This window comes from Hemitrygon akajei, chromosome 20, assembly GCF_048418815.1.
Source record: "Hemitrygon akajei chromosome 20, sHemAka1.3, whole genome shotgun sequence".
NCBI classification, from domain to species: domain Eukaryota; kingdom Metazoa; phylum Chordata; class Chondrichthyes; order Myliobatiformes; family Dasyatidae; genus Hemitrygon; species Hemitrygon akajei.
The window spans coordinates 12041023-12067636 of record NC_133143.1 but is presented as its reverse complement, the minus strand read 5'-3'; the positions used below and the strand labels follow the sequence as shown (position 1 = coordinate 12067636).

Genomic DNA, 26614 nt, shown 5'->3' with positions numbered 1-26614 from the left:
TGTTTATTATTGAGGTGAGTGCGACAGGACACCAGTCGTTCAGACATGTTACCTTGGTCTTTTTAGATACAGGGACAATGGTGGATGTTTTGAAGCAGGAGGGCACTCTACACTGGGAGAGGGAGAGATTAAAAATGTCTGCAAACACACCAGCCAGTTGTGCCGTGCACATCCTGAGTATCCATCCTGGGATGCCGTCCGGTCCCGCAGCTTTGTGACTGTTCACTCATTGCAAACACCTGCATACTTCGGTCTCAGAGATGACCAAGGTGCAGGTCATTTCAACGGCTCTCCTCAGGGGGCTCAGTGTTGGTGACATCGAACCGAGCACAAAGAAATATTATGCTCATCCAGGACAGAGGCAGTGATGTTGACAGCACTACAGCATTTAGCTTTGAAGTCTGTGGTGGTGTGCAGACCCTGCCATAAGCTTTGTTGTTGGTGGAGATTTGTCATTTTGCTGCCTTGAAGACTTTGTGTAGATCGTAACTGCATTTCTTGAGTTCCTGATGGTGACTGGCGACGAAAGCTCTGTCTCGTGCAGCAAGTACAGCGCGGATGGAACTATCGATCCAGGGTTTCTGGTTTGGATAGAGACTGACCGATTTCTGGGGGACAACGTCCTCGATACACTTCCAGGTGAAGCTTATGACCCCTTCCGGGAACTCAGAGACATCCTCATCACGAAAGACATTCCAGCTGACGTTATCAAAGCAGTCCTGTAGCATGGAGACTGATTGGTCGGACCAACAGTGGATGATTTTAACTAAGGCCGCCTTTGTTTCAGCTTCTGCCTGTACACAGGCAAGAGGAGGATGAAGGAGTGGTCAGACTTGCCAAACAGTGGATGGAGGATTGCTTTGTAAGCATTGCATAAGGGAGAGTAGCAGTGGTCAAGTATGCTATCTCCCTGTGTGCTCAACTGGATGTGTTGACAAAACTTTGGCGAGACTTTAGTCAGCGACGCTTGATTAAAGTCTCTGGCGACGATGAAAGCAGCCTCTGGTGTACAGTCTCCAGGGTGCTGATGGTCTTATATGGATCCTTGAAAGCCAGGTCAGTATCAGCCTGTGGTGAAATATACAGCTGTGATAATAACAGCCGTGAATTCTCTAGGCAGCCAGAAAGTTCTACACAGCAGCACCAGGCATTTCAGATATGGGCAACAAAAGGATTTGAGTACATGCACATTCCGGGGTTCTCACCAAGCATTATTGACCATGAAGCATACCCTACCCCCTTTACTTTTCCCAGAGTGGTGTTTAGACCTGTCTGCCTGGAGCAGAGAGAACCCAGAAGGCCCGATGATTCAGTATATCAAGCAGATCTCCACTGGTAGGACTCCGCCTCCAGCTCTCAGTTCACACAGCTCGTTGTCCAGGGACTGACGTTAGCCAGGAGTACGGTAGGGAGCAGCAGCTGATTAGCATACTGTCTCAACCTCACCAGGACACCAGCCCTTTCCCTCACCTCCAGCGCTGCTTCCAAGGTAGCAACGGTGCAATAAATGAGCCTCCCATGGATCGTCTAAGCAGGGGTTTCCAGTGAAGAAAAGGCAGCACATTGTGGGTAAATGCCATCTTCCCAATGCTCAGAAGAGTCAACCGATCACATCTGATGTGACTATCTGCTTCTTGAACAAGAAATGCAAAGGAAATTTCAGAAATTAGCAGTATACTGTAAAGTCCATATGGAGCACTCGCAACATGTCTGCCGTACATGGCACCATCTTGGCCAAATACGTTCTTAAGAGAAGATGACAAAACTATATAATAGTCCAGGGGCAGATTCACCAAGAGCTTGCATACTTGCAGTGAAAGCAACACCCTGCACCCCCACATCCCCAGAAATAGCAAGGATCTCAAATGTAATGCTTGGAAGGTAGTAACAGGGGAATCTCAGATTGTTTGCTATTCTTCTCCCTGATGCCCAATCCAGACAAAATTCTGGGAGTTCTAAAATATCATACCTTTCAGTTGATGAGTATTTATAAACTTGCCCTTTAATATATTCGATGTTAAACCGCTGAGGATTTTCAGAGTCAAGCACGAGAGCAAATATCTGTGAAAAGGATGTAAGGAATGAAGAAACATGAATAATTTCACTAATAGAAAACAAATTCAATCACTTTTGATTAAAACTGAAAAAGTAATTGCAGAATACACAAGCCAATCGCACTAACTAAAAATCCAAAAGAGCACTTACTAACTTAAGCTGAAGTAGAAACAACTTAGGAAACAGACCAAGAGTACGAGTTCAGGGCCATGAGGTAATGATTAGACCACAGCTGGAGTATTGTGTTCAGTTCTGGTCACCTTATTATAGCAAGGATGTGGAAGCTTCAGAGAAAATACAGAGTGATTTAAAAGGTTGCTGTCTAGATTAGTCAATATGTGTTATAAGAATAGGCTGAGCAAGCAAGGGCTTTTCTCTTAGGAACAAAGGGGGATGATAGAGGTGTACAAGACAGTAAAAAGGATAGATTGAACAGATAGCTAGATAACTACAACCACCCCCAACCCACCCGAGGCAGAAATGGTCAATACAGGGCGGCATAATTTTAAGGAGATTGGAGAAAGGTATGGGAAGGGGGAATTGTCAGAGGCGAGAGTGGTAGGTGTGTAGAACACACTACCGGGGTGCTGGTCAAGGCAGATACATTATGGATATTAAAAACAATTCGTCAATAGGCACATGAATAATAGAAAGATAGAGGGCTATGTAGGACAGAAGGATTTGATTGACCCAAGAGTAGGTTAAAAGGCTGGTATAACATCATGGGCTGAAGGCTCTAACTGTGCTGTAGTGTTCTATGTATTACATGTTTTTCGTCATTCTCAAACTAAGATATTAAGCACTACTTTTTTGCTATTAACAGTTCACTAAAGCAGCATATTACTCTTATTGGAAACACTTAAAACATCACTACGAGTCACACAAAAACTTCAGCAGCTGAGTGTGTGCTGACCAAAAAGCACCACTTACATTTGTTCATTTTAATTTTACTCATTTCCATCAACTGTCCACAGATTCCACAACTCCCCACACTAGGGACAATTTACAGTGGGCAATTAACCTAAGCTATACAGCTTTAAAATGTTGCAGGATATAGGGTAACTGGGTGAAATCCACACCATAATGAAGAGAATGAAGGAACTGCACATTGCCAGTATCCCAGGTTAGGATTGGGTCTAGGCCACTGGAGCTACAAGGCAGTAATCTTATTAACTCTGCAATTGTGCTAATCTTGACCATTAAAGCTAGTGGCTTACAAGATACCCAATAACTCAAATGATTCAATACTATTTAAAAACAATACTTTTGGAGCTTTAACTCCCATTTCAGGCTTTTCAGTGTCACTTAAGCAATTGTCACTGTACTTGAAACTGTGTCTGGATAGCCTAAAAGGGTAGGAAATTGATGATTATTTGTCATTCACTGGCCACTAAATAAGTCAGTAAATCAACACTGTTTATCTTAGATACAATACATTGATCAAAAGCGATACAAACCTCTCCTAAAGGTTTCAATGTCACAATATTGTACGTAGCTGGATCTCGCTCCACTAAACATGTTTCTGTAAGTGCTAATACTCTCTTTACTGGATCCTAGAATATAATTTGTAGAAAAATTATTTCCAGTAGATAAACAGAACTGCTAACTTGATATTGCTACATAATACAAAGGCAATTAGATGACATCATACAGCTCAGGGGTGGAAAAAATACATTACAACATCACTCCAACAGTTTATACTCCACTAAGGAATGCTGCAACTTGAATGCAATGTACCTGATGCCTTTGTGCAATTTTTTGCACAATGAATTCTGCTAGTGATGTAATGGATTCATCATTGCTGTATTTTCCAAAGCGATGACTCTGGTACAAATCAAATTCAAATTGGTCTTTCCGGATACGTAGAGAAATGCCAATGTAATTGCCCGCATGGTCAATTGCACTTTTGATGATCTCTTCCCTTTGTTCAGATGCAAAGAGGTGCTAGAATTACAAGAGTGTTGATTGAGAATGAATTACTGTATTGCAAAGTGATCTTGCAAGAGCTATCGACAGCATGTGGCCTCATTATGGAGAGGGTTACAAGCACCTAAGGCATCTGAGTCACACAAGGAATCATTAAGGCATATGACAAAATACTTGGACAAACAGAAAAATTCACATTAGGAATTGAGACAAGTTATAGTGAGGAATGCCAGGACTTTGAATGTATCAAATTCAAAATACAGAAACCAATTGATACCAAACTGTATGTGCAAAAAGCTAGAATTGTGAAAAACATTGAACAGGTGGATGCCACAACAAAATTTAAAGAGTTGCATTTAAAGGGTAATTTAATATGAAAATATCACAAGGAACATCAACAAATGGCAATTAACCACATAGTTTAGGACACATGACCAAACAGTTGGCAGGAACTTCTTTTTAAAGTTCAAACATCAAAGTAAATTTATTATCCAAGTATGTCTACGTCATCAAATATTATAGATTCCATTTTCTTGCAGGAATTCACAGTAGAACAAAAATACATTAGAATCAATGAAAATTACACAAAGATTGACAAGCAACCTATGTGCAAATGATGACAAACTGTGTATATACTAAAAATTAATAAATACTGAGAACAAGTGGAAAGTGAGTCAATAGGTTGTGTTCATTGTTGTGGAGTGAAGCTGTTCATGACAACTGTTCATGAACCTGGTGGTATGGGACCTAAGGGTCCTGTATCTCCTGAGAGTGACAGAAAAGAAAAAGCTGGAGAGGCAGTTTAGAAAAGGATTTTTAGACTTGAGGAGCCTTACCAACAATGGAGTGATTAAATGAAGGGATGCTCAATAAGTCAGAGTTTGAGGGGCACAAATACTTCGGAGAATTGAATGACAGATTAGTGCTTTGTAATGAACATGGATAATTCAACTTGTATGGAGCTGAGGTTGAAACCAGACAATAAGTGAAAATGAAAGGTGCAGGTCATTAATACAATGCTACGCTGGATATGGCACAGGTTACATTCCAAACAATAAGGATAAACATTTTAAAAATTTCATTTAAAAACTTCAAAACTGAGTATGACAAGAGTTATTAAGTACAGTAGAAACATAGAAAACCTACAGCACAATACAGGCCCTTCTGCCCACAATGCTGTGCCGAACATGTACGTACTTTCAAAATTACCATAGCTCTCTATTTTTCTAAGCTCCATGAACCTATTTAAAAGTCTCTTAAAACACCCTATCGTATCTGCCTCCACCACCGTTGCCTGCAGCCCATTCCACGTACTCACCACTCTTTGCGTTAAAAACTTACCTTACTCTGTACCTACTTCCAAGCAGCTTAAAACCGTGCACTCGTGTTAGCCATTTCAGCTCTGGGAAAAAGCCTCTGACTATCCTCGCGATCAATGCCTATCATCTTAGGCATCTCTATCAGGTCACCTCCCATCCTCCAATCACTCCAAGGAGAAAAAGTCAAGTTTACTCAACCTATTCTCATAAGGCATGCTCCCCAATCCAGGCAACATCCTTGTAAATCTCCTCTGCACCCTTTCTATAGTTTCCACATCCTTCCTGTAGTGAGGTGACCAGAACTGAGCAAAGTACTCCAAATGAGGTCTGTCCACAGTCCTATATAGCTGTAACATTACCTCTCGGCTCTTAAACTCAATCCCACGGTTGATGAAGGCCAATGGACTGTATGCCTTCTTAACCACACAGTCAACCTGCACAGCTGCTTTGTGTCCTATAGACTCAGACCCCAAGATCCCTCTGATCCTCCACACTGCCAAGAGTCTTACCATTAATATTATATTCTGCCATCATACTTGACCTACCAAAATGAACCACTTCACACTTATCTGGGTTGAACTCCATCTGCCACTTCTCAGCCCAGTTTTGTATCCTATCGATATCCCGCTATAACCTCTGACAGTCTTCCACACTATTCACAACACCCCTAACCATTGTTTCATCAGCAAATTTACTAACCCATCCCTCCACTTCCTCATCCAGGTCATTTATAAAAATCACAAAGAGAAGGGGTCCCAGAACAGATCCCTGATGCACACCACTGATCACCAACCTTCATGCAGAATATTACCCGTCACAACCACTCTTTGCCTTCTGTGGGCAAGCCAATTTGGGATCCACAAAGCAATGTCCCCTTGGATCCCATGCCTCCTTACTTTCTCAATAAGCCATGCATGGGGTACCTTATCAAATGCCTTGCTGAAATCCATATACACTACACCTACTGCTCTACCTTCAATATGTTTAGTCACATCCTCAAAAAATTCAATCAGGCTCATAAGGCACGACCTGCCTTTGACAAAGCCATGCTGACTATATCATAGTATGCCTCTCCAAATCTTCATAAATCCTGCCTCTCAGGATCACTTCCATCAACTTACCAACCACTGAAGTAAGACTCACTGATCTATAATTTCCTGGACTATCTCTACTCCCTTTCTTGAATAAGGGAACAACATCTGCAACCCTCCAGTCCTCCAGAACCTCTCCCATCACCATTGATGTTGGAAAGATCACTGCCAGATGCTCAACAACCTCCTCCTTCGCCTCCCACAGTAGCCTGGGGTACATCTCATCCGTTCCCAGAGACTTATCAAACTTCATGCTTTCCAAAAGCTCCAGCACATCAGCTTTCTTAATGTCTATATACTTAACTTTTCAATCCACTGTTAAGTCATCACTACAATTGCCAAGATCCTTTTTCATAGTGAATACTGAAGCAAAGTATTCATTAAGTACCTCTGCTATCTCCTCCGGTTCCATACACACTTTTCCACTGTCACACTTGATTGGTCCTATTCTCTCACACCTTATCCTCTTGCTCTTCACATACTTGTAGAATGCCATAGGGTTTTCTTTAATCCTGCTCGCCAAGGCCTTCTCGTGTCCTCTTCTGGCTCTCCTAATTTCATTCTTAAGCTCCTTCCTGCTAGCCTTATAATCTTCTAGATGTCTATCATTACCTAGTTTTTTTTTTAAACCTTTTGTAAGCTTTTCTTTTTTTTCTTGACTAGATTTTCAACAGACTTTCTACACTACTGTTCCTGTACCTTAACATCCTTTCCCTGTCTCATTGGAACTGCAACCATGGCACAATTTCTGATCAGCAGTGACATGTCCCCACCTCTTTTGCCTCCCTGTCCTTTCTGAAACATCTAAAGTGTGGCACTCTAAGGAACCATTCCTGCCCCTGAGCCATCCAAGTCTCTGTAATGGCCACAACATCATAGCTCCAAGTGGCGATACACGCTCTAAGCTCGTCCGCTTTGTTCACGATGCTTCTTGCATTTAAATAGACATCTCAAACCATCTGTCTGAGTGTATCCCTTGTCTATCACCTGCCTATCCTCCCTCTCACACTGTCTCCAAGCTTTCTCTATTTGTGATCCAACTGCCCGTTCCTCCATCTCTTCAGTTCGATTCCCACCTCCCCCCCCCCCCCCCCCAGCAATCCTGGTTGAAACTCTCCCCAATAGCTTTTGCAAACCTCCCTCCCAGGATATTGGTCCCCCTCAGATTCAAGTGCAACTCATCCTTTTTGTACAGGTCACGCTTGCAACAAAAGAGGTCCCAATGATCCAGAAATCTGAATCCCTGCCCCCTGCTCCAATCCCTCAGCCACGTATTTATCCTCCACCTCACTCTATTCCTATACTCACTACCACGTGGCGCAGGCAGTAATCCCAAGATTACTACCTTTGAGGTCCTGCTTCTCAACATTTTCCTAATTCCCGTAGTCTGTTTTCAGGACTTCCTCCCTATTCCTACTCAAATTGTTGGCAGCAATATGTACTACAACCTCTGACTGTTCACCTTCCCACTTCAGGATATCATGGATGCAATCAGAAACATCCCAGACCCTGGCACTTGGGAGGCAACTACCATTCATGTTTCTTTCCTGCGTCCACATTTCCTCTCCTTACCGTTCTGAGCCACAGGGCCAGACTCTGTGCCAGAGGCACGGCCACTGTTGCTTCCCCCAGGTAGGCCTTTCCCACCACCCCCCCAACAGTACTCAAATAGGAGTGCTTATTGTTAAGGGGACAGCCACAGAGGTACTCTCTAGTATCTGACTCTTCCCCTTCCTTCTCCTGTTACCCACTTAACTGTCTCCCAAGGCCCCAGTGTGATTACTTGCCTATAGCTTCTCTCTGTCACCTCCTCACTTCCCATGACCAGACAAAGGTCATTGAGCTGCATCTCCAATTTCCTCAAGCAGTCCCTAGGGAGCTGCAGTTCAACACACCTGGTGCAGATGTGGCCATCCAGGAGGCTGGGAGTCTCCCAGACTTCCTACATCTGACACCCGGTACAGAATACCAGCCTCACAGACATACTTCCTGTTTCCATTCCTCACAGGTAACTTACCTTGCCCCGACCCAATATCACAGAAGCCCGAATGAGCCAAAGCCCTACCACTCTACCTCAGAGCACTCCATCAATAACTGTTCCTGCTAGGCAGTGTCTCCCTTTTATGCCTGAACTTTCCCTGCTATCTGTCTCATGAATAATGCTCCAGTTATTGCCACTGATAGGCCACGTACAACGGACAAATGCTCGCGAAGCTCCCTTTTTAAATAACTGCCACTGATCTGCGAGAGATCCATCTTGGTATAGCTCTGTTGTAGATTTCAATCTAAGGGTCATCGGGTAAACAGGGCAGGTGCTTATTTGGGACCACTTTTTAAGAAAAGCTAATGGAAAAAATGGATGGGAATCCTCCACTTATTTGGGACACGACGGAACTTAATTGAGGCAGGAGATTTTAAACTAACATCAATCATAAGCAATTATGTGGCCGTTACCATGCTTAGAGTGTACAGTTTTTAAAAATAGTATCAGTTGCGCGAGTTTGTATTCAAAATGCAATAATTTTTGTCACTAACAGTTGGTGAGAAATAACCATCAAGGCAATTCAGAACTGTTTTGCTCACTGCAGTTTAAAGCATTCAAACTTGGAGATGCCAGCATGACTGGAAGTGAAAATGAAATGTCACAACTTCAACAAGTCAGAAACCATGAAGAATTAAGATATTGACAATCATCTTAAATATTACAATGAAGGTGAAGATTTGGAGGATGTAATCATCAAACACATTGTCTGAAGGCAGCCCATTATCTGCACTGGGTGCCTGTACTAAAATGTTCACAATTAATCAAAAAACACCACAGTTTATATTGCGGATGAATTCTTCCATCGATAACTATTTGGAACTACACTTTTATAGTGCTATAGTAATATTGTTAGTTTTCTAATTTGTTCTGTATTTCATTTAAATACATGATTTGTTATCGAGTTACAGGTAGTCCTCGAGTTACAAGCATCCGACTTACGGACAACTCGTACTTATGAACCGAGGAAGGAGAATGCCGTCCGCCATTTTAAGTCAGATCGCGACGCTGTCAGCCATTTTAAGTCGCTGCCGTTGACACTGTGTTGAGTCTTTGTATTTGGCTTAAATTTTTCTTAGTAAGATTCACCCTGATCCCGCCCACCCGCACCCCCCCCACCTGTTCCAGTCGGCTGGTGGCGCAGTGAGATCAGCGCCGGGCTGGAGAATGGAGGTTTCCGAGTTCAATCCAGTGATAGGCCATTCCCGTGCCGGGTCGATCCAGAGACTCCCGTACCATCCGTGTTGGGTTGATGTCGAGCTCACAACTCGACCTCGTAAAAAAAAACACTGCCACCTCCAGTTTAAATTCCCACGAGGAATATCGTGGATGATCAAATACTCAAACCCAGCACAGCCCCCACTTGTCCCATTTAGCCTGTCTCAATACGTTGGTCCTTAGGACCCATCGGACCTCAGGAGCAGGCAAAGCTTGGGAACTGCCACCCGCAGTGTTTCTGTTCCACTGACGGGAAGCGATCACGATTGAAAATAAAGTGGAAATAATAAAGCGTTTGGATAAAGAGGTGAAACGCCATCGGTCATTGGAAAAGCGTTAGGCTACAGTCAGATCGGAACAATTTTAAAGGATAACGGATAAAGTGAGAATAATGGAGCATTCGAAAGGTGCTGCCCCGATGAAAGCTACAATTATTACTAAGCAACGCAGTGGTTTCATTATTGGAATACATAATACATACGATTCTTAAGTGTTTTATATGCATAAAAAGGTAAAATATATACTATATACTAAGACAAACGTTTGACTAACTGACGCTAAATAATACCAGATGTACTTGTTCCGACTTCCGTACAAATCCGACTTAAAGACGGACTTAGGAACAGAACTCGTACGTAACCCGGGGACTGCCTGTAAATGGTAGTGTGTTTTTTTTAAATACATTTTAACTATTTCTATAAAACTTCGGCTAATCAGAGCAGCCACTTAATTGGACAAAATGTACTGGTCCTGATGTGTGTCAATTAACCAGAATCTACTGTACTTAAAACAAAAAAGCATGACATAAAGCAAAGCTTACCAATCGACTAAACCCTCCATGAATTATACAAAAGCCTCCCTGGTAATCTGACAGCTCTGCAAATCCTTCAATGTTTTTGTAGTCATAGGAACAAAGAACTTTATTAGTTGAAGGATCAATCTGATCTATTCCTCCAGGAGTAACTTCAAGGACAACGGACTTTCGTGTATCTGTCCAATGATGCTTGTAACAGTTATAGCGCTAAGGAGAGAAAACAAAGCAGTAATTTTGTATCTCTGACAACACCCTTCTTGTGGGTATTTACAACATACAAGTGCCAACTTACAAGTTTTCCCAACATACAAGTGCCCAATACCATTTCCCAGGACCCTGCCAAAATTGGATTCAAAATGTTGAATAAATTCATGTTTGCATTTCAAAATTTTATAAAACCTAGCTATATAACAGAAAGAATTTTATCTATTAAAATCAAAGAAAGTATCAGCTTCATTTTTAATGACAGATATTTGCACTATTTGTGCTAAAACAATCCAAAAGTCACATTCATTTTCTTCTCCCAAATTTAGTTTCTACAATATTTTGCATTTTCGGGGGGAGTAAGTTTCTATATTCACCTGTTGCATATAGGTGTATAAAGCAGTATACATCTACATGTTACCATTAAACTCAGGAGCCACACATTCCCATTGGACCAACCCCAATAAAAAAAACATTTCACATATACCAATGTTACAGAAACCAAAACAGGATAAAAACAGTGATATGATATCCTTGCCTTAAATAATTCAAAGCACCCAATTGTATATGTACAGCATAAGTAATTTCATAATTCAATGCACCTTATAGGTATCTACAGGGCATATATTACATGTAACCTCAAGAATTTCAATACTGCACCACTGGACATCATTTTACATCTTTACCCATAAAGATATGCAGGCATATTGAAATAGAGTCAATTGAACTGTTCTTAACTGAGGGTGCATTATCTGGACTTCAAATATCACCCTGCCCCAGACATTCCCAGATTAAAATCAATGGGTTTATCCAATCAACCATCAAAATGACAAGTATTTGACTAGAACAATTATGAATTCTGGAAGTAGGCATCAAATTTAATAGTGAAGTCTTAGATGTGAATTTAATATTTATTATTTAAACTTCACTTTCTGAAATGCACAGTACAAGAAAAAAAAATTGCTAATGTGAATTACAAAGCTTACAAAGTTCAACTCAAGAAACAATAGTTTGCCAGAGAAAAATTAATGACATCAGATGCAGCTTCATAAAAGTGCTCTAGAAGACTGAAAAGCATTTAACATTTTCATTGATGCAGGAAGCTTGTTAATGGTAAAATGCTCAACGATAATTTATTCAAAGGCATTAAAAATTCATCATAGGCAAGAATTCTTAAGAGCATAACTGGCAGTTTACCTTTCCAGTGATTTTTCCCTCTGAAAATTCGGTCCTGAACCGCTGTACAAATGAAAACAAAGATCCATAATTGTTTAAGTAATCCACAAGGCAATTTTCTGATCAAGGTAATACAATCAATAGTTAACCAACTCAGCAAAAAAAAAAATTGCTAACTCCCCACGATGCAAACAGAATACAAATTGTCAATGTCCTCTTAATGATTCATTATCTCCCTATGTCAAACCTTGTAATGATTAATTACAATGTGGGACAAATACCTTAAATAGTGCTAGATATTGATACATTTTAAAATACAAATCCACAACTTGATCCATTTGCTGCCTATTCCTTGGTGGAAAAATGTCTTTCTATTACCAATAGTTCAAACAACTTGATAAAATTTGCTAAGGTGGTTATCAAATAAAGTGCAACTGACCCAAGAGTTATTAGCATAAATAACTAAAAATTCAGATAGACAAAAATAGTAGAGATATTTATGTGCTCTGCTGAAGGTATTAGCTGCTAATGGTAAGTAATTAAACTTCAGGATCAAGAAGCCAAAACTGAAGGGGGAGAGAAATGGGTGGCTTTCAGTCTGATATGATAGATAAAAAATTCAGACAATGATAGGAATTCAGAAAAGTGATTTTAAAAGTATTGACTAACCAAAACTAGCTCTTTCAGTGCCATGGTAGTGTAGCGGTTAGCAGGACACTATTAGAGCTTGGGGCAGGGTTTAGAATTCAATTTTTAATTCATCTATAAGGAGTCTGTACATCCTCCCTGTAGAATGTGTGGATTTTCTCTGGGTACTCTGGTTTCCTCCAAAAGTCCAAAGACATACTGGTTAGGTTAACTGGTCTTTGTAAATTGTCCTGTGATTAGGCCAGGGTTAATCTGGGGTTGCTGGACAGCGCAGCTCAAAGGGCTGGAAGAGCCCATACCATGCTGTACCTCAGTAAATAGTAACTAAATAATCACCATGCAAGACTGTCAGCAGGATACTTGCAGAATTAAAGACAGTCTCAGGTTTACCAAGTACAATGTGAGAAAAGCCAGCCAAGATAAATTGGAATAGTCAAATCTAAAGATAAAGACACATAGGGATTTCAGCAGTTGAATGAAGGCAGGGATAAAATTGGACAATAATTCAAGTGAGTTGGGCAGTAGATTGATGTCTTAAAGAGCTCATCTCAGGATCAAAAATAGCAAAATATAAAGTATCAAGATTCCTAAATGTTTAGTAGGAGAAAATATACCCCATCTATTATTGTAAATCAGATAAAGAGCCTGCCAATTTAAAAATAGTGAAGGGGTTAAAAAAAGAGGCTGTGAGATACACCTTGGTTTTATGATTATGATTGGTTTTATGAATCAAATGTTGGCAAGTGGCAGTATGTAAATGAGATGGACGGGACCAAGGATGGATCTTTTGGGACAGCAGAATAATAGTTAGGAGCAGAAAATGATCTCTGGTAATTCCGTTTACAACAGGACAGAACTTGTCCATGGATGGATTTGGTATGGTAAACAAGGATGCCAAAGAATATGAGGAGAAATGGTTTATTTTTTGTAAGTCTTGCAGAATATTATTTATGTTAATGAGATTTACTTTGGAGGAATACAGAAGGGAGTTAAAGGAACCATTGACGCAAAACAAAGTTAAAGGACTTCAGGAAAAGTATGTAGAAGTATGCCGGTAGTTTGGGTTGATGGGAAGGAAAAAAGGAAGATTATCTTCAAGAAAAATGACAACAGATTCTGGGAGATCAGAGCAGCACACAACTATTAATGTCATTTGACAGAGTCTTTAAAGAGGAAATGTTCGATGTATATAAAAATAGAATTATCTATAGATTTTGTAATTCTATTATTTGCAAATTATTACAAGATCCGCTCTGCAAACATTTTCAACTATTGCTGATGATTCAATCAGATAATATCCAAGTCCTGTAAAATTGGAGTACTTAGCAATTGGATTCCTTCAGAATGAAATACACACACACACTCTATAAGTGGTTCTGGAGTCTGCTAGCATTCAGCACCATAAACAGACATTCTTCTATGAAACGTGTTGATCTTTGAGTGTAAGCGACTTAATGATCAACAAAACTGTACCAAGATGTAGCTCAGCAAAAGAAAAAACTTCAAACACTTTATACTTGAGGTTCAAGGCCTCTGTACATCCCTCCGCAAATGGATCCTGAACTTCCTCATGTAGAAACTACAATCACTATGGATCAGTGATAACATCTCCTCCTCATTGAGGATCAACACAGATGCACCTTAAGGATGTGTGCTCTACTCTCTATTGTCATGACTGTATGACATAGCTCAAATGCCATTTATAAATTTCCAAATGATACTTGTGCGTGAAATCTTAGAAGGCAATGAGTTGGTATACAGGAGTGAGATAGACTGGCTGGCTGAATGATGTTGCAACTACAACCTGACACTCAATGTCAACAAGACCAAGGAATTGATTGGAAACTTCATAAGAGGAAGTTGGGAGACATGCAGCAAGCCTCATCAAGGGGCAAGGTGGTGGAAAAGGTGAGCAGCTGCAAGTTCCTCGGCATCAACATCTCAGGGGATACATCCTGAGCCCATCACATTGATGCAGTCATGAAGGCAGTAGTGGCTCTTCATTACAAGCTGTAAAATTAACCAGCTCCATCTTGGGAACTAGCCTCCAAAGTATCCAAGACAACTTTGGGGAGTGGTGTCTCAGAAAGGCAATATCTATTATTAAGGACCCCCATCACCCAGGACATGCGCTCTCCTCAGAGAGAAAGAGAAAGAGCTACAGAAGCCCAAAGGCACATACTCAGTGATTCAGAAACAGCTTCTTCCCCTCTGCCATTTGATTCCTAAATGAATAAGTGAATCCATGAACATTACCTCTCTATTTTTATATTATGTCTATTTTGCACTATTTTAACCTAACTTTAATATACTTACTGTGGTTCCTAAGGTTGTCAAGCCGTGGAGTGGTAGTGGGGACAAGCTCCCACTAACTAAAAGTGCTCCTCACGGCATGTGATTAAAATAGCCTTTTACAACCAAGTCCAACTCCTGGCCTTCTCGTGTGGCTCAGCCTCTAAGCCCGGCGGAACTGTTTCTACTGACAAGAGAAGGGGCAAAGGCAGGTCCTGTGCTTCGAGTAGATGGAGCCTGTCAGCCTGGGAAGGCAGTCCATCTAAGAGAGGGAAAACTCTGATTTCAAACCTCCGCTGTCTTGTGGCCATACCCACTCATGGGAAATGCTCCGGGAGTAAACCCCGAGGACAAATCCGGAGCTGGTGTCCCTAAGGCAGTCCGACGTTGTCTTCAACCTCGTTCTGGCAACTCCTACAACGACACCGGTGCCAAGTTGTATTGGCCCTTGTCCTTCCCTTAGACAACATCGATGGCATGGGGAGGGAAGACTTGCTGCATGGGCAACTGCCGGTCTTCCATAAAACCTTGCCCAGGCCTGCGCCCTGGAAACTTTCCAGGCGCAGATCCATGGTCTTGTGAGACTAACGGATGCCACCACCACCGTACTTACTATAAATGATTTATGTATTTATTTTTGTCATGTACTGTATTATACTGCTGTTGCTTCTAAGTTAACAAATTTCACAACACGTGCAGGTGATAAAGCGACAATAGTATGAATGGCAGCGATGCTTCACTACCAGATGATCCCCATGCCTTCTATGCATGCTTTGAAAGGAAGATCCCTGCTTCACCTGATGACCCTGTGATCTGTCTCAGAGGCCAATGTTAGACCCTCATAAGGCGGAAGGTCCCGTTGGAGTACCTGGTAAGGCTCTGAAGACCTGTGCCAATGAACTCACTGGAGTATTCAAGGACATTTTCAACCTCTCACTGCTACAGGTGGAAGTTCCCTCTTGCTTCAAAAAGGCAACAATTATACCAGTGCCAAAGAAGAATAATGTGGGCTATCTTAATGACTATCGCCCGGAAACACTCACATCGACAGTGATGAAATGCTTTGAGAGCTTGGTTATGAATAGACTGAACTCCTGCCTCAGCAAGGACCTGGACCCATTGCAATTTGCCCATTGCCATAATAGGTCAACAGCAGACACAGTCTCAATGGTTCTCCACATGGCTTTAGACCACCTAGACAACACAAACACCTATGTCAGGATGCTGTTCATTGACTATAGCTCAGCATTTAATACCATCATTCCCACTATCCTCCCTCTGCAATTGGATCTTCGGCTTCCTAACCGGAAGACCACAGTTTGTGCAGATTGGTGATAACATCTCCTCCTCGCTGATGATCAACACTGGCGTATCTCATGGGTGTGTGCTTAGCCCACTGCACTACTCTCAGTATACACATGACTGTGTGGCTAGGCATAGCTCAAATACCATCTACAAATTTGCTGACGATACAACCATTGCTGGTAGAATCTCAGGTGGTGACGAGAGGGCGTACAGGAGTGAGATATGCCAACTCTTCGCTCTAGGTCATTTCTTCGGTAGTTTGAACGGGGCACGACTGCACAAGCGCGTGAAAGTGAGGCAACGGGAGAGTTTAAAAAGTGGACAGATTAACGGAGCAGGCGACGGAGTAGTGGGAGACAGAGCAGGAAGGCTTTGACTCGAGAGACTTCGGCAAGCAGAGGCTGAGGACAAGCTTGCTCCCAGTGAGGTAAGGCCGGGTAAGCTCTTTTAATATAACCATATAACAATTACAGCACGGAAACAGGCCATCTCAGCACTTCTAGTCTGTGCCGAACGCTTACTCTCATCTAGTCCCACCAACATGCACTCAGCCCATAACCCTCCATTCCTTTCCTGTCCATATAACTATCCAATTTTTTTTTTTAAATGACAATATCAAAACTGCCTCTCGTTCCATACAGCTACCACTCTCTGAGTAAAGAAGTTCCCCCTCGTGTTACCCCTAAACTTTTGCCCCTTCACTCTCAACTCATGTCTTCTTGTTTGAATCTCCCCTACTCTCAATGGAAAAAGCCTATCCACGTCAACTATCTATCCCCCTCATAATTTTAAATACCTCTATCAAGTCCCCCCTCAACCTTCTACGCTCCAAAGAATAAAGACCTAACTTGTTCAATCTTTCCCTGTAACTTAGGTGCTGAAACCCAGGTAACATTCTAGTAAATCTCCTCTGTAATAACTCTAATTAACTTAGGAGTAGGTAATGGAGACAGCAGTTAAGGCAGTTGAGTGCTCCGTTTGCAGTATGTGGGAAGTCAGGGCGAGCACAACTGTCCCTGATGACTACACCTGTAAAAGGTGTATCCAGCTGCAGCTCCGGAGAAACCAAGTTAGGGAACTGGAACTGTATGAACTTCAGATTATTCGTGAGGCAGGGGCAGAAATAAACAGGAGTTACAGAGAGATAGTCACCCCTAAAAGTCAGGAGGCAGATAGGTGACTGTCAGGGGAGGGAAGGGGAATAGACAGAACAAGCAGAGCACCCCTGTGGCCGTTCCCATCAATAACAAGTATACCGTTTTGGATAATGTTGGTGGGGACAACCTACCAGGGACAAGTTGCGGTGGTCGCGTCTCTGGCACCGAGACTGGACCCTCAGCTCAGAAGGGAAGGAGGGAAAAGAAGAGAGCAGTAGTGATAGGGATTTGATAATTAGGGGGACAGGTAAGAAGTTCTGTGGAAGAGATCGGGAATCCCGGAAGATCTGTTGCCTCCCTGGTGCCAGGGTCAGCTATATCTCAGATCGAGTTCTCCATATTCTCAAAAGGGAGGGTGAGCAGCCAGATGTTGTGGTCCATGTAGGGACCAATGACATGGATAGGAAGGAGGAGGAGGTCCTACAAAGAGAATTCAGGGAATTAGGTGCAAAGTTGAAGGACAAGACCTCCAGGGTTGTAATCTCAGGATTGCTACCTGTGCCACGTGCTAGTGAGGCTAGAAATTGGAAGATAATGCAGCTAAATACTTGGCTAAGGAGTTGGTATGGGGGGGGGGGGGGGGGGGCTCATGTTTTTGGACAATTGGGCCTTGTTCCAGGGAAGGTGGGACCTTTTCCGACGGGACGGGTTGCACCTGAACTGGAGGGGGACTAACATCCTTGCAGGAAGGTTTGCTGGTACTGCTCCGGGGGATTTAAACTAGATTTGCAGGGAGAGGGGAACCAGTGTGTTAGAGCAGATAGTGAGGTGGAGGAGGATAAAGGTCATGTAAGAGTTGCAAGTATACTCCATGGAGTACTGCCAGATCTAACATATAAAGAGGCTTTGAGGAAAGAAACAGAATAAAGGGTGTAAACGTAGTAAAGTAGAAGGGCTAAAGTGCATGTACTTCAATGCAAGAAGCATCAGGAACAAACTGAGAGCTTGGATACATACATGGAATTATGATGTAGTGGCCATTACAGAGACTTGGCTGGCACCAGGGCAGGAATGGATTCTCAATATTCCTGGATTTCAGTGCTTTAAAAGGGATAGAGAGAGGGGAAAAGGGGAGGAGGGGTGGCATTACTGGTCAGGGATACTATTACATCTACAGAAAGGGTGGGTAATGTAGCAGGATCCTCTTTTGAGTCAGTATGGGTAGAAGTCAGGAACAGGAAGGGAGCAGTTACTCTACTGGGGGTATTCTATAGGCCCCCTGGTAGCAGCAGAGATACCGAGGAGCAGATGGGAGGCAGATTTTGGAAAGGTGCAAAAATAACAGGGTTGTTATAATGGGTGACTTTAACTTCCCTAATATTGATTGGCACCTGTTAGTTCCAATGGTTCAGACGGGGCAGAGTTTGTTAAGTGCATCCAGGATGGATTTCGGTCACAGTATGTTGACAGGCCAACTAGGGGGATTGCCATACTAGATCTAGTATTAGGTAACAAATGGGGTCAGGTCACAGATCTCTCAGTGAGTGATCATCGCTCCCTGGCCTTTAACATTATCATAGAAAAGGATAGAATCAGAGAGGACAGGAAAATTTTTAATTGAGGAAGGGCAAATTATGAGGCTATAAGGCTAGAATTCGCGGGTGCAAATTGGGATGATGTTTTTGCAGGGAAATGTACTATGGAAATGCAGTCGACATTTAGGGATCTCTTGCAGGGTGTTAGGGATAAATTTGTCCCGGTGAGGAAGATAAAGAATGGTAGGGTGAAGGAACCGTGGGTGACAAGTGAGGTGGAGAATCTAGTCAGGTGGAAGAAGGCAGCATACATGAGGATTAGGAAGCAAGGATCAGATGAGTCTATTGAGGAATATAGGGTAGCAAGAAAGGAGCTTAAGAAGGGGCTGAGGAGAGCAAGAAGGGGGCATGAGAAGGCCTTGGCGAGTAGGGTAAAGGAAAACCCCAGGGGGAGAGGGAGGGGGAGAGGGAGGGGGAGAGGGAGGGGGAGAGGGAGGGGGAGAGGGAGGGGGAGAGGGAGGGGGAGAGGGAGAGAGACACACACACAATACACAACCAGGTGGAATGTCTCCTGACATAAGCAGAACGGAACCACTGATTACTGCCATTGTCTCTTGGAGAAGGAATTGTGTATTGAGTACTGTACTATTCATTGAAACCCCTCAGGGGACAACCAGAGTGGTCTGGTTGAGGGATTGCATCATCCCAACCTGATTGACATCTGAGACCCCGTGACTGAGGATAAAAGAGGGGTCTGGGGAACACCCCTTTAGACGCACCAGCAGAAACACTAGAAATCCAGTGACAGCGCTTTATAGCGAAAGCCGGTGGGAGCTCGTGTGCATCCTCCCTTGCCTGGGTGGCGGGCTCATCACGGAAGAATGGTTTAGCTAAAGGAGAGGTCACACTTGAACGGCCACGACAACGAGACACCTGACGGATCGAAATCATAAAGGAAGGTTGGCAAAATACTTAATGGTAACTGTTCCCATTCTCCTATCTCTCTCTCTCTCTCTCCAACAATTGCAACACAGCAACAACCAAACAACGGCAGCCTGCGTGAACTGCAGCGAACTTTATATTTCCATTGGACAATTCATTATCCCCTAGACAACGATAGAGCTCATTTCTTATTATTATTATACCTGCACTTTTAGGTTTAGTATTGACGACGTATGTTATCTGTATATTTGCATTGATATTATTTTTGCGTATTTTTACTAATAAATACTGTTAAAAATAGTATCATCAGACTCCAACGGACGTCTCTATCTTTGCTGGTAAGTAACCCAGTTACGGGGTTTGTAACAGTACAAAGTAAATGGCAGATTACTTGGGAATGTGGAGGAGCAGCGGGATCTGGGGGTACATGTCCACCTGAAAGTTGCCTCACAGGTAGATAGGGTAGTTAAGAAAGCTTATGAGGTGTTAGCTTTCATAAGTCAAGGGAATAGAGTTTAAGAGTCGTGGGGTAATGATGCAGCTCTATAAAACTCTGGTTAGGCCACACTTGGAGTACTGAGTCCAGTTCTGGTTGCCTCACTATAGAAAGGATGTGGAAGCATTGGAAAGGGTATACCAGGTTTACCAGAATGCTGCCTGGTTTAGAAAGTATGCATTATCATCAGAGATTAAGGGAGCCAGGGCTTTACTCTTTGGAGAGAAGGAGGATGAGAGGAGATATGATAGAGGTATACAAGATATTAAGAGGAATAGATAGAGTGGACAGCCAACGCCACTTCCCCAGGGCACCACTGCTCAGTACAAGAGGACATGGCTTTAAGGTAAGGGGTGGAAAGTTCAAGGGGGATACTAGAGGAAGGTTTTTTTTACTCAGAGAGTGGTTGGTGTGTGGAATGCACTGCCTGAGTCACTGGTGGAGGTGGATACACTAGTGAAATCTAAGAGACTACTAGACAGGTATATGGAGGAATTTAAGGTGGAGGGTTATATGGGAGGCAGGGTTTAAGGGTCGGCACAACATTATGGGCCAAAGGGCCTTCACTGTGCTGCATTGTTCTATGTTCTAACTAGTAGAACGGTGCCACAGCAACAACCTAGCACTCAACATCAGTAAGATGAAAGAGCTGATTGTGGACTTCAGGAAGGGTAAGACGAAGGAACACATACTAATCCTCAGAGGGATCAGAAGCGGACAGAATGAGCAGTTTCAAGTTCCTGGGTGTCAAGGTCTCTGAGGATCTAACCTGGTCCCAACATATTGATGTAGTCATAATGAAGGAAAGACAGTGGCTATACTTTATTAGGAGTTTGGAGATTTGGTATGTCAACAAGTACACTCAAAAATTTCTGCAGTTGTACCGTGTAGAGCAGAGGTGTCAAACTCAATTGCACATGGGGCCAAAACTCAAAGCACACTTTAGGTCGCGGGCCAAACAGGATAAACATTTATTGAACACACTAAAACTAAACATTTTTTGAACATAAATATGAATAAAAACAGACAGGAATATTATTCCAGAAAAAATAATCTAAAACTTTAAATAACTTAAATATTTTGCTCTCCATAAAAATATCTCCTGTCAGTATTATACAAGTTAGAAATATGAGCATGCTGCAAAAAAACCCTGAAAATATAAATAAAATTTGTGCTTTTCAGCAAAAGTTAAAACAACAACAAATCAAAACACTCAGTTTTCTTTGCTCTTATGCCGTTTTGTCAGAGCTGGATGCTTGGCATCTTTTCTTGGCAATAAGTTCGTTTAGGTTTGGTGTAAGGTTCTGTGTTGTGGAGATTCTCAGGATGGACTGCAGGTGTTCATCAGTGAGACGACTCCTGTGTGATGTTTTGTTAATCTTCATCACTGAGAAAAGCTTCTCACACAGATATGTGCTACCAAACATGCACAAGGTTCAAGCCGCATGTAGATGGAGCTGAGGCATTGCTTCAGGAATGGAGCGAATAAACTGCAGTGTCGTACTTTGCCTTTAGTGTCTCATTACACTGCAGCTCTATCAGCTCCATCTGAATCTGTACAGGTGCAGTTTCCACGTCGATGGCAAATGGGTTGCGAAGCAGCTCGAAATTCATTTTTTGTGCTTCAACGTCACCAAAGCACCGTGCTAACTCAGTGCGAAGTGCGCTCAGTTTATCAGCAAAGTGCGCATTTGGGAACATCATTGCACCGACCTGGTTCAACATTACTTGGCAACAGGGAAAATGAGGCAAGTTGCACTGGTGCATTTGTGTCTCCCATAAGAGCAGCTTCACTTGAAATGCCTTCACTGCATCATACATGTCAGTGATCATGCGGTCACGTCCCTGTAGCTGAAGGTTTAAGACGCTGAGATGTGTTGTTATGTCAGCCAGAAACGCCAACACACATTTCCACTTTTCATCCCGCAAAACTGTGGAGTCTTTTCCTTTACTGTCCATGAACTGACAGATTTCCTTGTTGAGCTTAAAAACTCTATTGAGAACTTTTCCCCGACTCAGCCAACGCACCTCTGTATGAAAAGGAATGTCGGCAAACTCTGAATCTATTTCCCGCATAAAAGACCGAAATTGCCAGTGATTTAAACCTTCAGCTCAGATAAAGTTCACGGCTTGTGTTACAGTGCTCATTACATGTTCCATCTTTAGGACTTTACCACACAGCGTTTCTTGGTGTATGATGCAGTGATATGTTGTTAACTCACCAGTACAGTTCTTCTCCCGCATCCTTCCCACTAGTCCACTTTTTTCACCGCACATCGCCGGTGCTCCATCTGTTGTAAGTCCAATAAGTTTGTCCCAGGGCAATTTAATGTCGGTTATACTTTGACATTCATTTTCAAAAATGTCTTTTCCTGTCGTTGTCCCGTGCATCGATTTAATGTTCAATATTTCCTCTGTAACGCACAAATTGGAGTCCACTCCTCGGATGAAGATAGCCAGCTGTGCAGTGTCCGTCATATCAGCACTTTCATCCACAGCAAGCAAGTATGCAATAAATGGGTTGCTTCTTTCAATCAACTGTGTTCTTAAATCAATGGCTATCTCACAAACTATACTCAGCAACCCATCGGTTTTGAAAGACTCTTTTTTCAGAATCAACTTTTCTCTTCGCCATTGTTAGGGGTTAGCTTTGACTTCAGAATAGCGTTGTATACAGCAACAGACACTTGACGCGGGAATGTTCCCGGGTAGCCTATCGGCAGCTGTTGCGCTGCATTATGGGATCTGTAGTTTGTGTGTTATCAGCGCTTCATATCGCCGGGCCATTAATAATTAAAATAATAGATCTATCTAAAATGATCTCGCGGGCCGGATATAATTGTACATCGGGCCGGATATGGCCCGCGGGCCTTGTGTTTGACACCTATGGTGTAGAGCATTCTGACAGGCTGCATCACTGTCCGGTACTGCAAAGGACCAAAAGAAGCTGCAGAAGGTTGTAAATCTAATCAGCTCTATCTTGGGTATTAGCCTACAAAGTACCAGGACATGGTTAGGGAGCTGTATTTCATAATGGCAGTGTCGATTATTAAGGACCTCCAGCACCCAGGGCATGCCCTTTTCTCACTGTTACCATCAGGTAGGAGGTACAGAAGACTGAAGGCACATACTCAGAGATTCAGCCACAGCTTTTTCCCCCTCTGCCACCCAATTCCTAAATGGACATTGAAGCTTTGGACACTACCTCACTTTTTTTTAAAAATACAGTATTTCTGTTTTTGCACATTTTTAAAAAATCTATTCAATATACATAATTGATTTACTTATTTATTATGTTTTATTTTATTTTATTTTTTCTCTCTGCTAGATTATGTATTACATTGAACTGCTGCTGCTAGGTTAAGGAATTTCACATCACACGTCAGTGATAATAAACCTGATTCTGATGTTTGAGAAGAGATGGTATGTCACCAAAAACTTGTAAATTTCTATAGATGTACAACAGTGGGGAGCATTTTGACTGGTTGCATCATAGCCTGGTAAAGGGGGTCCAATGCACAGAATTGCAAGAGGCTACAGAGGATTGTCGATTCAGCTAGTAACATCACAGGCACAAACCTCCTCATAATCAACAACATCTTCATGAAACATATCCACAATCAATACCCAGTTCCTGCCTTCTCCCCATACCTCTTAACTCCACTATCTTTAAGAGCTCTAACTCGTTCTTGAAAGCATCCAGAGAATTGGTTTCTACTGCCTCTCATGATTCTGCCTTCCCTCTTCACCTCTCCTGCCTATCCCCTCCCTGTTTCTCCTCCCCCACCCCTTGATCTTTCCTCTGATTGGTTTTTCACCTGGCACCTTCCACCCTGCCCCCTCCTTCTTCAGTCCTGACGAAGGGTCTCGGCCTGAAACATTGACTGCTCGTTTCAACGGATGCTGCCCGACCTGCTGAGCTCATCCAGCTTGTTTGTACGTGTTGATTTGACCACAGCATCTGCAGTGTACTTTGTGTGAGCTCAAAGATCCTGGTTATAAAGAAAGTTGCCCACAAAGATATCAATTTCCACCCAAAGCCTACTGCAAAATAACTAGTATTCAACACTCACTGTCTGAATGGCTGAACACACAATTATATTGCACAATACTCAAAAGACAGCAAATAAAGTTCCACATCTTTTAAACAACTGAAAACATTTTTAGAAAAGACAAAATATCAAAAAGAAAAAAATTAGTCAAATTACTTAGAGATACAAGTCTCACAAGATGAATATAGGGTCAGAGTTTACCATGTGCTTGTAACATTTGGCATTAGAAGCTCACTTTTCAGAATATTTACATTGAGAACAGTTTGTAAGTATCTAAGCCCTGGGTATTATGGAGAAAGTTACAAGATTGACAGCTGTATCATTGAGTATAACAATCCCAAAATTACTGTTTCCTGACTTGGTCATCATTACACAGATGGTTCCAATCTTAGCACAACCACAAATCCACGTTATTAGTCATTAGATGTGCCCTGACCTGCAAGACTTGTGCAGTATATGCCTCACAAAGCAGCTTCTGCAAGGAGAGTAATCTGTGTATTCATTTATGGTAGCTATCTGAGCAAATGTGACAATGGCCACCTATGGACTCTTACCTTTACTTAAATGCAAAGCAAAAAGTACCAATAGTTGGATACTGTTTCTGTAGCAACATACAAAAAGCTAGTGCTTCTGAAACATGAAATACTTACCAACGCTTCTGTCAGCAACTCTGTTCTATGTTCAGTGGAAAATTTGAGGGTTTCAGACTTCTTCCCACCTCCTTTGCGAAAGGTTAGATTGAATTCTGTCCCTTGACCTTTGCCAACAGGACCAATGCTGCAGATATCTCCATAAGCCCACTACAAGGCAAGTTTTCTATAGTTAATGTATTGTCTTAAGCAGAGTTAAAAATGAAACATTAACCTTTAATTTGACATACTGCAGATACTCAAAATCCTGAGAACAATCATATTGAAGGAATCTAAGAACGTAGAAAAGTACAGCACAGTACAGGCCCTTCAGCCCACAATGTTGTGCCGACCCTTAAACCCTGCCTCCCATATATCCCCCCACCTTACATTCCTCCATATACTTGTCTAGTAGTCTCTTAAATTTCACTAGTGTATCTGCCTCCACCATGCACCAACTACTGAGTAAAAAAACCTTCCTCTAATCTCCCCTTTGAACTTCCCACCCCCATCTTAAAGCCATGTCCTCTTGTATTGAGCAGTGGTGCCCTGGGTAAGAGGCGCTGGCTGTCCACTCTATCTATTCCTCTTAATATCTTGTATACTTCTATCAGGTCTCCTCTCATCCTCCTCCTCTCTTTAACTTTAACCTCAAAAATGTTAAGGGATTTGGACAAATAAACTCAGACACCACATAGCTGCTTTAGAATTAAACACTTCACAGAAAGTAATATTTGAAACCAGCTTTCACCTTTCGAGTATACAAGTTTCTTTACTTTGGCCTAATGTGATATGGTAATTTTCAATTTAAGTATCAATGGAAATTAAAAACAGAAACTTTAAAAATTGTTTTGTTTGCCATAGCTTTGAAAAGACATGCATGTCAAAATACAAGTTGACTTATGGAAAAACACATTCTCAAACCAGAATAGAAAAATGTTCATGAGAGAATTAGAACAAATTGGAATTCAGTGAGGCCTGCTCAAACAGTGTCAAGCTCAAGTGCTGTAATGCCTTTAAATACTCAGTTAAACTCTCAAAATTTATAGACAGAAGATGTAATCAAATGGTCTTGAAACACAAGTCACTTGCAAGTTAGGATAACCATCCAGATACAACTTCTTTATCGATAGCTGCTCAATGAAAATGTACATAAATTACACAGCTGAACCTTGGGGTAAGTCACAGACCAACACATGAAAAAGCCAAACGTGTCAAGAAATAACAGGAGATTACAGTTAGTTTAGACAAAACTGGAAACTTCATAAATGCCGTGGCAAAGCCTTTAAATACAGCAAATTGATAGTTGATGGAGTGGTTCCATCTAGAAAGGCCAAAGCAAAGCTGATGACATACCCACTCCTAAAGAGATTTAAGTCATCTCCAATCATTAATATACTTCACAGCATTAAATAAGATAAAGTATCAGGAATACAACTATTATCCATTACCTGATTAGTAACTTCAAGTGTGCTGGGATTATAAGTGGTTACAGCATGTGTACCAACAGAAAAGACTCTCTTATACCTAAAAAAAAGGAAAACATAAGCATGGGTAAACACATTTATTTCTGTATAGAGCAACACGCACAAAATGTTGGAGGAACTTAGCAGCTCAGGCAGCACCAAAGGAAATGAATAAACAGTCAAAATATCAGGCTGAGATCCTTCTTTTGGACTGGAAAGGAAGAAGGAAGATGCCAGAATAAAAAGGAGAGGGGGGCAGGAAAGAGGGGAAGGAGAACTTACTAGAAGATGAAAGGTGAGGACACATG

The 26614-nt window shown here is 42.1% G+C and overlaps 1 protein-coding gene across 1 annotated transcript in view; it reads right to left on the bottom strand.

Moving 5' to 3' along the window:
• Nucleotides 1-26614, bottom strand: part of LOC140713580 (dnaJ homolog subfamily C member 13-like) — a 180889-nt gene that overhangs the window by 124869 nt on the left and 29406 nt on the right. Inside the window, 7 exon segments of the mRNA XM_073023857.1 lie at nt 1970-2061; nt 3513-3608; nt 3793-3999; nt 10471-10671; nt 11866-11907; nt 24862-25011; nt 26292-26367. Of these exon segments, the coding sequence (XP_072879958.1) occupies nt 1970-2061; nt 3513-3608; nt 3793-3999; nt 10471-10671; nt 11866-11907; nt 24862-25011; nt 26292-26367 (864 nt within the window).